Source organism: Lathamus discolor, chromosome 1 (genome assembly GCF_037157495.1).
Source record: "Lathamus discolor isolate bLatDis1 chromosome 1, bLatDis1.hap1, whole genome shotgun sequence".
Lineage (NCBI taxonomy): Eukaryota > Metazoa > Chordata > Aves > Psittaciformes > Psittacidae > Lathamus > Lathamus discolor.
The window spans coordinates 156,099,415-156,113,484 of NC_088884.1; the positions used below are offsets into that span (position 1 = coordinate 156,099,415).

The following is a 14,070-nucleotide window of genomic DNA, read 5'->3' on the forward strand; positions in this document are numbered from 1 at the left end:
CCTTCAGAAAGTTTCTCCACCTGGTGAAATACATGAAGTATGACCAATGTAAATGACACAAAAGCTCAGAGGCAGCTGAAGAGAATGAATGACAAAATTTCACCATAAACCACAAAACAACTTAGGCAAGTGACACGCACCACAAGTTATATTACTGAAAAGGTTCATGAATTCTTTAAAGTGACTATTCAGACATGTAGTCTTAGTCTAGGAATGAAAGAGACGTTACCTTTTAAAGCTTATATGGTAGACTGATGGCACAGAAAGGAGTAAGTAGAAGACCCTTATAAGATAAATGGTAGCAAACAGCATTTTCATTATTCTTTTCAAATGGAAAAGTTTATTTGTTAACTAGAAGACAAAGACTTTATCTGCAGATTGTTATAAAAAGTAAGAGTACATTCAATTAAGAAATCTAAGAGGTGACCTTGCAGAAAAGGATAAAGGCAACAGTATTGTTGCTATGTTAGAGACTAGTGTAATAGGGCACTCTCTCTTCCCCTCCCACTCTCAAGGAAACCAATCACATCTTTCACAGTCAGCAAGAGTGCACAACTGTGTTCCTGCTTCCAGGCATGAGAATTCACTCACTACAGCGAACTGCTCATACCATAAATACAACATACATAAGTGAAAAGAATGATGTAGTACTGTTTAAAACTTGCCTTTCCCTGTTAAGATTGTTCCCAAGAGGACCTCTCTTACGAACTGGCTAGTTCTAATTTGCCCTCAACTTAATAGAAAACAAATCAACCAAAAAAGCCCCAATGTCTTGGTTTCAGCTGGGATAGGATTTTCTTCCTAGCAGCTGGTGCAGTGCTGTGTATTGGCTTTAGTCTGAGAACAGTGCTGATAACACACTGATGTTTTAGTTGTTGCTGAGTAGCACCTACCCTGATGAAGGACTTTACAGTCTCCCATGCTCTGCCAGTGAGGAGGGGCACAAGATGGGAGGAAGCAGAGACAGGACATCTACCCCTTTGGCTAGTTTGGGTTATTCCATATCACGGCACATCATACCCAGTATATAAACCGGAGGAGCCATGTAGAAGGGACCGATCACTGCTCATGTAGGGCTGGGTATCAGTCAGCAGGTGGTGAGCAACTGTATCGTGTATCACTGCTGCTGGTTGTCATTGCTATTTATTATTTGTAATATATTTTTGTTATTTTCCTTTTTATTATTATTATTTTACCTTGATTATTAAACTCCCCATCCCAGTGCTGGGGGAGTGAGTGAGTGGTACTGTTTGATACTTAGTTGCCAGCCAGGGTTACACCACAATCACTTGGAAACCTCAACTGCCCTCAGCAATACTGCAGACTCCATTTAATGGTCAAACAACAGATGGACAAAAACTTTTACAAGGTCTTGAAGACACAGTACATGAGACAAGGTATACACATTCAAATATCTGACTTCAAGTGACTCAATTCTTGCTTTTGTTCACTTTCAGAAGAAGAAGACTTTGCTGATTATGTATTTCTAATAAGTATGGAACCACCATGAGCTGATGTGGGTAAATAGCTTGCAGCATGAAGTCTGTTGAAGCAACAGCAGGCAGCACTAGTCATCTTGTCTGATGAGTTCAGCATTCCAGCCCTTCTACTCCAGCACCCTGGATTCAAATCTTGTATCTCAATCACAAGCAAAACAATCTTAGACAACAGCTTGCTGCTTGCATGCAACCTCCCCCAACCAGCACAAACTATTGTACTAACTTGATTTAACAGCCTGTTTCAAAGAAACCAGAATGGGAAAACAAGTCTAGACATCTTTCCCTCAGAAAAGTCAGACTTGCATCAGCTGATCAAGTGACACACTTCATGTGGAACACATGCTACCTTATGCAATGTAAGTGACATAATTTGTGAGTACATCAGTATAGATTTTTATTTATTCTTCCATGTAATACCAGGCGCTGCTTTTTCTTTACGGATATTACATCTCCCCACTGCCTCCTCTCTTCATAAATGGCAAGCTGGGCTTAAGTACTATTTGTAGCACAAAAAGAAATTACCTTCTCAGACGTTCCTTGTCAGTTAACAAATCTGAAATTGTCAGGTGATGAGTATTACGGTATTGTCAAAGAGATGCTGGTTTTACTTTTCTGTTCAGCTTCCAGAAAAACTGGTGAAGAAAATGGAGGTTAAGAGTTGATATGAGATTCCCAAATGTGCATCACTGGAGTTTGGCTGTCTTTTGGGTGGTATCTAGAAAAAAACATCCAGAAGATCCCTCTTGACAAACTGAATCCATGCAGATCTTTGCATTGCTGTACTTCTGCAACATAGGCATCCTGGAAGGAAAAATTAGGTTAAGCAAACATCCAAACTATGCACAGTTTGCTCTCCTGGTAACTCTGCCTGAAGAGCTGCTGATGACACAGTAAAACCACATATTTTTGATTAACAATACCTGCTGAAACAGCAGTGTCAAAGGCTATGGACTTGTGACTAAAGTGTGAAAACATGCGTCAAGCCATCTTAAAACAAGACATTCAAACTAGCAGGTTTAAAAAACCCCAACCAAACACACACTGAGAAAAGCCTATCAGAGAAGACACAAACAATATATACCTTCTCCCCTTTTAAGTCTTCTACAGAGATACAAATTAGACACCACCCACTTTACAATCCCATTTGTACCTATCATCTTTATAAGCAAGCCAGTAAAACCCTAAAGTAGTTACAGGAAAACACAGGTTTACCTGGCATGTCTTTCAACAGTTCTATGTAGATCCAGAGCGCACCAACAGGTAGTTTCTTCCATGTCTCTTAAGTATTGAGCGGGGAAAGGCCAAACTATACAGCTAAAAGCAGCAGCAAAGTAAACACACAGACCTGTGAAGAATAGAAATGAGGCCCAAAGGTTTGGTATTGTTATTTCTTTGTGCAGTGGGGAAAACAGAAGAGCAGAGAAAAACATCCTCCTTTCAACAACTTTAGTTACCTCAGCTGCCTATAGTAGCAATACAAAATACAGCATATTAATGTTTGTTTAACATCTTCAGTTAATGACAAATGGGATAACACAGGACACACAAGTTGTTGGCAATTAAGAAGCCATTTAAAATTTGGAAAACAGGAAATTTTTTGGAAAGTTTTTTTCTGATGGAAAGGAGGAGGGAGACATCCTGAATCAAAGCTTCTGTGACTTCACTTCAGAGAACTCCCCTATCAAAGGTTTCAGTCTTCAGATTTCCCAAAGGTTTAAATACAGAGAAAGAGCCAAAGACAACAAGGATACTACACACCTAATCTTGTTCAGATGGATGTTACAACATAGCAGACTTGTTTGTTTTTAGAATAGCTTCTACAATTACAAGTCACACACCTTCATTTGTACTGTGAGACGTGTGAAATTGTATTAGTGTAAATATTTACTCTAGTAACCATTAATTTCTCCATCGTGATACAACAGGTTCCACACTAAAGGCGAACTAACCTTTCCTTGAAACACAAAGAAACTTTGCAAAGCCTTTTTGAGCAGCAGTGAGCACATGGAACACCCAAGCACTCAACAGTCACTACATGAATTAATTTTTAACACATCTTCTCAGGCTGTGGCGAGATTTGTGTTACCGACAAGCTGAACCTCAGCTACACAGTTTTAAGTGTCAACAATGCCATACCACAAAAGTGTGCTGAAGGCTTTTTAACTCTCACTTACATTCCCTCAGTAAGCAGCAATAGTGAAAGCCAAGCAGAGATGAGACATCTCTGTGTAAGGGCTGCCTTAAGAGGACCCAGTATCAACATTGTTCAAGATACAAACACTTTGTGCAACTATGCCCTCTTCCATTAAGGAAATGCCTGAAGAAGCACCACACCCTCAGGTTCAGCTGCACTGATACCAACAGGCAGATATGCCACCAGTCACCTGCAGAGCTCAGATATTAATCTTTCATACAGGTTAGGATGATTAAGGAGGACAAGTTACACTAGTTAACAAAGTAGCCCACTCAAAAAGTTATCATTTCCCCCCCTTCCAACCCTCATGAAGAACTCAAATTTACTCAGTCATGATGTATTATTTCTAGAAGTCTCCTCTACTCAGTTACCTTTGAATGTATATTACTTGCATTGAACACATTTGAATGACAAATACCAGTGTCGAACATCTGTCCTTTCAACAGGAGGTTGTAATGCTATACCTAAAGACTTCACATTGACTTATTTAGGCATTAAGAAACATGCTCATAATTCAGCAAATCCTTAATAATACCATTTCATGAATGTAGTAACAGTAACTAACTTGTTTGCCCAAGGCCACAAAAGTGGTAGAACTGAAGCCAGTACTTTCAAATCTCCTGGCTCCCAGACTAGTCCATGCTTATCTTCACTCTGTTATGAATTTAGAAAAACACAACTTGCCTGTAAGTTCTCATCAGAGTGCAACAACTGCAGATCCATGGAGACTCATTCTTCATGTTTTCTGAGTAGCACATGGAATCATGTCAGTTGTACTAACAGACCACAGTGAAGCACAAGGGAAGTATCTTTGAAGGATATTAAAGACACATATACATATATTCCTCAAAATGGCTTCTGTTGTCTTAACCCGGGATAAAAAGAAGCAGTCGTATTCATGTATCACTCTTTGAACGGCTTTGCTAGTAAAGAATAAAAGCAACTTTCTTCCCCATTTACTAGTGAAAACAAATATTATGAAATGAGTTTTCTAGCACCATTATAAATCTTGGTACTTTCAAAGCTTTCCTACTCTAGAAAAGCTGCATCAATATTTGCCCATGTGACATCAACTAGTTTTTCCACCCCATGCCTCAATTTGTTGAGATCACCGATGCAGAAATTACCAGTGCCGTGATGACATCCACTGCCACCTTGTGTTACAGTTTAGAACTGAAGTCTGAGAGGTTGCATTTCACACAAGCATCCAGCTTCAGCTGTTGTAACAGCATTTTTCCCCCAGGAGCCACTCTCCCACATGAGAAGCCTCACTACTTTTATGTAACTAAAATATAACTCAGGCTGCAACAGCTGCAAGCCTCCATGATCCCAAAGTTCATTCTTCTTCACTAAGTGATGGAGGTACTTTCAACAGTACATAGTTTTGCAGACAGTTGGCGCTAAGTGGCATAGGTATTACCTTTGAGATGCTATTCCTCCAGCAGCACAAGCAAATAAATACACAGGCTACAATACTGGACCGACAAAGAAAGTGAGGCTAAGCTACTATTCCTTCCTCAACCTCAATCTGAAGACAATTAATAGAAAGTGACCCCTTTACATCCTTGAACTGTATTTTGAGAACAGATATTGTCATTCCCTCCTCTGCAAGAGGGGGCTGAAGGCTCATTTACCTCCAATGGCTGGGTATAAGATGAGCAACTATATTCTCTACCAGCAGCCCACACTGGGATAGGAGCTCTAGGGGATGTGAAGTTGTAGATACCTCAGAGGTCTGTAAGCAGCTATCTGGGCCTCATGGGGAACATGGAAGCAAACCTTCCCAAGTGCAAACCTGAGTGTAATTACACTGTGTCTTGCAAAGCAGTCCCAAGCTTAGTGGGTGTATCACAGAAAAATATGTGTGAGCAAGAAGAAAGAAAAATGTGGAATGGTTCTAGAAAAGGACATTAGAGAATTTTGAAGCTGTACAGTCCTTTTGAGTATGTGCTGAGTGGAAGTACTATTTTCTTTAAAAAAAATGAAGTATGGAAGACTGCCTTTTAATTTGGGTAAGCACGGTCATCCGGCAGTAAGAAGAAATTTCTCTTGCCTCTTCTGAATAATCAGTGTAGTATCAGAAAAACTTCCACAAAGTGCAGTATCTTTACACAAATCAAAATCCTGTATTACCAATTTTCTTCCACACTGGGTAATACCATGCAACCTGTAAAACATTACTATATTGTTAGCTATTTACATTATAGGAGCATTGAGTCTACCTACTTCACTTCTACACTGACGTCAAATTGGAAATTTTTGTATTACCGTGTTTCTCACAAATTATCTCCTGAAACAGAAGTATTACATTAATTCACAGAATTCACAAACTTAATTCCAGCATTCAGCAGGAGTTTTTCTGGCTCTGGCAGATTGCAGTTTTTCCCATCAGGTGAGCTGTCAAGGAAAATGCTTAAGTCAAGTAGCATCCACTGCTGACTTTGACACAAGATGAAACTTACTAGCTTAGAATACCACTTTCTTCTTCCCTTTCCCCACCCGAGCAGAAAAAAGCAAGACACAAGTCTTCTGCCATACTAATGTATTCCATCTTTCAAAAAGAAAGACATGATTTTAATATTACTTAACAATATGTTAAAAAAGTAGCCAGTTAGGCTTCAGTGTTAATACAATTATACACTCTATAACAGATTTGATAGTGTGAGTACTGTTCTTTTTTAAATTTTCTCATTCTGCAAGTATTCTTACACAAGCTGGCTACAAGTCAGGAAAAAAATCAAAACACAAATAGCGTAACTTGTACACTCTTAAACAGTAGATTGTGAAAGAACTGAGGAAGTACTTGTCCCATAAGAGCCTCTTTTTTCATGAAGTCATGTCAGGAGAATTCTGGAGCAGATGAAAGCACAACTGACTAGGTCCATTCCTTTGTCAGGAGTCAGAATGACAAAACATAGCTAGATGCAGAAGTGACAGGAGCCACTGCAGATGATGCAAACTAGTATTTTGGCCTCCACCCAAGCCTAAGCAATTTAAAGTCTCTGAGGCCAAGGCATTCAGAAGGAGATGGAAAAGAGCTATTGTTCCAACTCCAACGGCATACAGCTACAATCAAGTAAGTCTCACTCACAGACTACAAGCACACAAGCTAACAAATTCAGGTAGAAAGTGGCAATTTTTCAGTCCGCAAGAATTATCAGGCCAAAGGGTTCAGTGCAGATCCACACAGCACTGGGGACAAGGCAAGGCAGCACTGGCTCAAGACCAGATAAGCTCTCAGCACAGCAGGACAGATAAGTGGAGTTGTCGTTCATTGATTCCTGCAGGGTTCCCTCCCCATTTCAATGTGCAGCAAAGGTGGTTTTTTTCAAGCTAAAATTGGACCAGTTGATGGAAAGTCTCTGCCTTGTCTGTCTGGCAGAATCCAAGCAGAACCTGAAAAGATAAAAGAGATAAAGTGAAATCAATATACTTAAAATCAAACCACAAGTGTTATCCCCCTCTTTTGAAGAACAGCTCTCACTCAGTGACAAAACCTCTTTTAAAAAAATTACACCTAAAAAAAAAAAAAAAGAAAAAAATCACTTGTCCATCTCTGAAAATGCATCATAAACCAGTTAGTTTAAATACAGCTGCACTAGCAAGAGTAAGTGAATGAAGAAGCAAAGAACACTGCACATTTAGCAGCATAGAAGCTAGCTGTTAACTAGAAACAGAGATGTATTTACCTAAACCTTCTAACATTGAGAGTGAATGGGTAATATGTTAAGCAGAAGTACCAATGGCATGGGACACTGCTTCTTCTCTTCTGAATATAGTGAAGTTACATATGAGACAAAGACCTAAGGAGGTTTGTTTATAATATAGCAGGTAAGTAGCTCACATGCCCGGGAAAAAGCACCTTCAGAACACAAATACCCTTATTGCTTTCACTGAATTCCAATTTATGCAAGAACTTGAGAAAAAAGTTGGCACAGGCACGCATTTCAGTGACAATGCTGAAGAACTTTATCAAAGCAAGGTGTAGCTTGTTTAGGCTAAAGGCTGCATGACAGCATCAAGGTAGCGCATATCCCCCTCTGGAAGGCTATACAGCTTCTGTAGCAACAGAAAGCCAAAAAAGGGGAGTAAACAGAAGGAGTGTAATAGTAAAGGTACGGTGGGAGATTAGAAGAAATAGACTTACTTTGTTCTTTCTATACTAAATTTAGAAGTAGCTTGCAAGATTAATTCCAAAATCTGGGTGTAAAGTTATCCATCTATTACACCAGTAGGAAGCAAGAAAAGATGATGAATATACAAACTATCAGCAACTCTCAATCCAGTAGCCCTGTGCAGCTCATCTGCATGAAGAATTACTAAAACAAGCACCGTTGCCAGCCTGCTAATTATTATGTTGGAAATTATCAAGTGGCAGAAAACATAACCTTTAATGGTGCCTTCACAGCACTGAGTAGTTGTTTTTCTCTCCTAGAACAGCATTTATGAGGGCTTTTCAAACACCTCTTCTGAACAGGTACACAAAAAAAGATGGATAGTTACACACACTTCCTAACAGATGACAGTGAAGCGTAGATTACACCAATTACTGATTACAAACCAGTACATTTAGAAGCGTTAAATCTTCCATTAGGAAACATTTGACAAGTTTATCTCCAAACTTCAGCTGCACTTCTACAAATATAAGACACTGCTTCATTCATCCTATTGAGAATAGAGAATTGACGAATTTAACTGTTGAAAAGATTTTTTTTATTTTCTTGTTACAGATACAGCAAACTTGAATGAAGCCAAGAATATTCCATTAAGTCCTTGGGTAACGGTTCTTTTCCAACCTAGCTGATTCTATGACTCTATGAAACCCACGAAGGGCTGAGCACCAACACTAGCAGCCTAATATATGCCACATTTCACTTACAAAACCTACATTTCAACTTAAAAACTAAAAATCCTTTAATTTTAAGAACAGACAAAGTGCACTTCTGAAAATTTCCTCAGGTAGTACATTGTACTCCATAAATAATCAGACATATTCATTTTGTATAGTAATAACAAGCAGCACAGAGAAGCAGTTATATTGTCCTTTGTAAAACTCAGACATAGACTGCATCCCAGACACAGAGACAATGAACACTATAAGAATTCAGAGAACTTGAAATCCATACTGAAAGCCCTCTCTTAAAAAACTCCATCCTTGCAACAAATGTCTTTGGTAGTTCTGTGAAATGCTATGTTGATTCCTAAACAGTTAAACTGCAGAAACCAATTTATTTGTAACATTTCAGATTTGGCTCTCATGACAAAAGGCTTACTAAATTAGATTAATGGGAAATCAGCACACCCAGCCACTATTAAACACCACAAATTTGAGTAGATTTCAGAATTATGGAAGAACATAGAATTGCAGAATGTGCCAAGTTGGGAAGGATCCATAATGACAGAATCCAACTCTCCACACCTTGCAGGACTACCTAAAACTAAACCGTAAGTGCTACATTATTTAAACATGGGCTGTCTACTCATATTTGAGGAATTTAAAGATAACATGATGTGTAAATCCCCAAAGCAACCAAAGCACACAGAAGGAAAAAGTTTCACAAGCACAGGTTCATATTATCCTTCTACACTACCTTTACTATATTCTTCATTGCTGTAGCATAAGCATCCCTTCTTTATGATTTGCATAAGCTAATATCTAAGTTGTACCATCTCTATCTCATGTGCAGTATAAAATTCCAAACTAATAGCTCCTATAAACAAGGAAGAGAATATCATGAACAAACTTTTTTGAAATAGCTGCTCTGAAATGTAAAACAACATCTTACTTGTTCAACACTTCGTCTTTTCCCTCTTTTTTAAACACTAGTCAGTACGTAGTTTGTATGAATAATAAAAGAAATATTCATGCAAACTTTGCTTATAGAAAATAATGATAACAGAATATTGTGAGAGCCTTGATGAGAACCTGGGGGACAGACACATAGATGATTCTGGCACTCATTCCTGTGTTTGCACTACTCAGCTACAGTCTGTAGATCTACAGCTTCAGTGACTGTTATATTCAGTATTCAGAATGTCAGCTTTAAGGATTTGTTGTGTTACAACACAGTACAACACAGGCTTTTCTGCTAGGAGTTAGTAAGTTAGTTGTGGGTTGGTTTTCTGCTGTTGGTTTGGTTGGTTTGTTTTAAAGTCACGGCATGGGAGGAAGCGCAACAGCTTTATGTATAGGGATTACAGCACTTTACCTTTTAAAATACTCCACTTCTCGCTCTGTTTCATCCATTTCCACACTGTCTAGATCAATGTCTTTGGGTAAAAACACATCATCTACAAAGCAAAAAGGATGACACTATGTTAGGTTCCATGGGGAGGGGGAAAGGAGGGAGGAAGGAGCTTGAAGAAGCTGCATTAAAGATGTTTCGGGAGAACTGTCTCAACTTTGTAAACTATTGATTATTCATGTTTAGGCTGAATTAATACAAGCTCATAATTAAAAAGACACTTCTTAAAATATACTAATACCCCCGCTTAGCCTGTAAGGAGTTACACTGAGAAAAAGTAAGAGATGAATCAACAGTAAATTCACTGACTGCAGGGGCTGCACAAGACGCCATAAACCTGGAATACACATGAGAATGGTCAAATTAAACAAATGGCTCGAAGAATCAGATAGATACTGAACAGTGTTCAACTGCCTGAAATTTGTTGGCCTTAACACTAAAAGGCAGTTTTAGAAACATTTTTAAAATGGTATTTATATAACAAAAAATAGTTCCAAGAATTTGGGGATTGTAGAGCTGCTGCTGTACTCCCTCTGCGACATGATCATCAGGCTGTGTCTGCAAGCGCCTAGGTCAGCCTACCTACAACTAGGAATTTTGCTAAACATTTTTTAACATATTTTAATATGGCCTGAATTTAGGCCTCAGCTACAGGAACAAAGTCTCGTAAAAATCTGTTGATATACTGTACAGCATCAGTGTATGGTTTTCTTTTGTACTAAAATGAAGCTTCAGAAAGCATAAATTTTTGTAGAAACCAATTTGAACATTTTCTTCTTGCAGTATCGCTTATTACATATATACTCCAATTTAACTTCTGAAACAGCTTCACAACATACTCCAAAAAGGGTGAGACAAACTAACTGAAAACACCTAGTACACGTCAGGACTCTCTAGAGCCCTCGAGATTATGAGAACAAGCATCTTATTTCTAAAGGCATTCAGGGTAGTTTAAAAGTTGCACATCTTTGCTATGCAATTTACTTCTGAAGAAGCAGGAAGTCTTATAAACACAGGGCTTCCCTGTATAGTTTTCTTCAGCCTCTTCATAACAAGCAGTTGAAATAATCCACCAGGATATATTTCTTTAGGAAACAGATCACACCAAAAGTAATAATGCTCACTGCCTTAACACTTCATTTTAAAACTCAGTTTACCCCCTCCCCCTGTTACCCTCTTTCCATGAGGTTTTTTTTTCAATTACCCTACTTCTAATTTTTTTCCTGGTTTATTTTTTGTGTCTTCACTAACTTGGTTCATGGATGCTGTGTCTTTAAGAAATTTCAACTAAATCATAATTGTGTATCTCAGTATCTTTCTTGTAAGTCAGAACTACCCACAGTGTGATTCAGTCCTGATTCTTCAAAGAGCAACACAGTTACTTCTTTATAAATTCAGAAACCTGTCCCTATGTTTTTTTCACATTTAAGTATTAGTTTTCAGAAACTGCAACTATACTCGATTCAAGCAGCAGAAAGCAATTGTCCTGCAGTAAACACCATCTACTATCCCGACCCCTCCCCTTCAATTCTTTCTCTTTCCAATGTCTCCAGTCTTCCTTTTCTGCACATAGTTCTAGAGTTTTCTCTTGCTCCAATGACTGGAGTACATTCTTCTCAGTAAATTAAAAAAACAAACCCCAAACAACATGACAGCATAGTATGCACAAGAATAAGATATCAGAGAAAATGGTTCAGTGCTGTATCGCTGACTGACATGGAATGGAAACACTGATCATCAAAAGAGTTAAAGACTGGAGGGCTGACTCAACCCAACCATGAAACCACAAAGTTGGGCTCTACACCTAGCACTTGCAACAACCAGGAACTGGGTACACATTTTTGTAAGAAAGTGTAGTAAATGCAAGTTATCTGGAACTCTGGCAGAGACTGCCAAAGGATTAAGGTCTTGCATCTTGACGTGCTTACTAGACAGAACAGCAGTGAGAACTGCAAGTAAATCCTTCTGGTGAATGGACATTTAATTTATCCACCCCTATCATTCAGCTACCAGGTGATCCCAGAGGAATGACCAGGTGCTCTGAGCACACAGATGTCCATACTGCAAAACTGCCACCCCAACTGGCAGTACAAGTAGGGACCAAGCATGTGCAGGAATAAACTGGTGCCCAACAATGGCAGCTTGATTATCATGCTGACAAAGCCAAACAGCCAGCACTTGCAGGTGTTTCTCAGTTCTAGTGTTTAGCTCTTAGATGTTTCCAGGAAAACAAAAAAATCCATTGGGAAGAAAATTCTGCAAGTGCAACTTGTCTGAGTCAAGCCAGTCTTCCATGGTTTATTTTTTCTCTCAGATAAATAAAAAAATCTGTTTACTAGCAAAACCTAGTATTTATGTGGAGAAAACACTCAATATTATTAACTAATTGACATCCCACTGTAAGTTTTCACTCTGGCAAAAATTAAGTTTTTGTACTTACTCACCTGTTAATACAATTAACATAGGAAAATAATTATTTTAACTGAAAGAATACCTATTTATACATGAATGACTATTCTTTGGCTGCAAGACCCCCTTTTTTCCCTGCTCAAAGAGTAAGATCAACTTCAGACTACACTTTTACTGCTGCATGAGAAACAACCTTGCTTTTGAAGAAGTTGAAAATGGATTTCAGCATAATACTGCATTATTTTAAGTATTTATTTTAAGCAAGATAGGCTTTATAGAACAGACTTCCTTCACTGCCAAAGCCCCCATATGAACCCAGCAGTATATACTAGTTTATTCATTCCTTAGAGCATCCTACACCTCTTTAATAAAACTACATGCATCTCCTAATTGCTATAATTACAATGACTTGAACTTTCCTGACACCAGTTTTTCTGTTTCTCTAATTTACATTGGCAGGGATGACTGAAGATAGAGATTTCAAGCTTCTGGACTTAAATGGTAGCAACAACAACAAAAAAATACATCCAAGTTCTTTAACTTTCTTATACACTTACCAATTGAATTGTTGACTTTGTCCCCTTTTTTCTTCTTACTTTTCTTGTTCTTGCCTTTTGGTTGAGGAGAATCTGCAAGTATTAGCTTATTATTTTGCTGCTGCTCACTTGGTGAAGGGGATTCACTTGTTACAGTTGCTTTTTCTTCCTTTACATGGTTCAACTGTTTTTTGTTGTTATTGTTTAATTTTTTCTCCTCTTTCTTAGGTTCTGCAAGTGTTGGGAGCTCTGCTGCTTTTGCTTTGGATTCTATTTGGTTTCTGGTTTTAGTCTGGATCTCAGCTGCTTTGGGGGATTCAACAGGCTTTTTCACTTGTTCAGTACACGGCTTGTTTATCTGCTTTAGTTTCTGTTTGCTGTTTCCTTCTTTATGTTGATGCATAATATCAAGCAGAAAAGAGAGGGGCTCATGCTGCTTTACATTCCCTTCTTTCTGATAAAGCAGCTTTGAGTCTCTAGTGTTTACAGGATTGGATAGTTCACAGCCTGTCTCTGAAACCGGCCTCTGTTCTGTATGATTCGCGTGTCTTGACAGTGAACTGGAGGAGTTTTCTATCTTTTCTGATTGCTCAAGTGTACCATTCTGAATGTCTTCAGGTGTGTTTGGGACAGATTCCTTCACTGCCTGGCAGTTTCGAGTAAGCATGTCCACCTTCTGACAGTCTTTACCTGTTCGTTCTTTCTTCTTTTTCTTTACAGCCCGCAACTGCTGAAGTTCTTGAAGCCGTTGTAATTCTTGTTTCAGCCTCTCTTCTTCCTCTTCCTCGCGCCGCCTCTGTTCTTCAAGCAACTGGTGGTGCTCCCTCTCCCTGGCTTCAGCTTCAAGTCGAGCTTTTTCTTCAAGCTACAAAATAACAATAGATTTATTGGAAGTGACAAATATTTTGGAAATTAGAATTCGAGGGACTATTATGTTTTTTTCTTGATGAATGTTAGGATGTTAACATATGAACATACCTAATCCACAAGTCTGTACAGCAAGCAAATAACTATTTATACAAAAGCTGCCCTTGAAAGTACATTAAAATCCTTTCTACATTTTCTGCGTTTCTGTAATATATTTGACTGTTCTTAATCCCAGATGTTGATCTTCTCTTTGCTACAGATAAGCCTAACTTCATATCAAACTTTTCTACAACCTCAAAAACCTGCTGAAAACAAATCAC

General features: G+C 38.5%; 1 protein-coding gene and 1 long non-coding RNA gene across 4 annotated transcripts in view; both read right to left on the reverse strand.

Moving 5' to 3' along the window:
• Positions 1 to 23: 23 nt before the first annotated feature.
• Positions 24 to 3,268, reverse strand: LOC136007427 (uncharacterized). The gene is made up of 3 exons (XR_010609693.1): positions 2,954 to 3,268; positions 2,712 to 2,844; positions 24 to 2,300 (listed from the first exon to the last, which is right to left on the reverse strand). It is a non-coding gene; the product is annotated as an uncharacterized LOC136007427 (long non-coding RNA).
• Positions 3,269 to 6,218: 2,950 nt separating this feature from the next.
• Positions 6,219 to 14,070, reverse strand: part of FAM193A (family with sequence similarity 193 member A) — an 82,059-nt gene continuing 74,207 nt past the window's right edge. For all 3 annotated transcript variants that reach the window (XM_065660591.1, XM_065660600.1, XM_065660582.1), the window contains 3 exons: positions 12,905 to 13,748; positions 9,903 to 9,984; positions 6,219 to 7,089 (listed from right to left, as the gene is read on the reverse strand). In XM_065660591.1, coding sequence (XP_065516663.1) covers positions 6,996 to 7,089; positions 9,903 to 9,984; positions 12,905 to 13,748 — 1,020 coding nt within the window. In that variant the 3' untranslated portion in view covers positions 6,219 to 6,995. The remainder of the gene's footprint in view (positions 7,090 to 9,902; positions 9,985 to 12,904; positions 13,749 to 14,070) is intronic.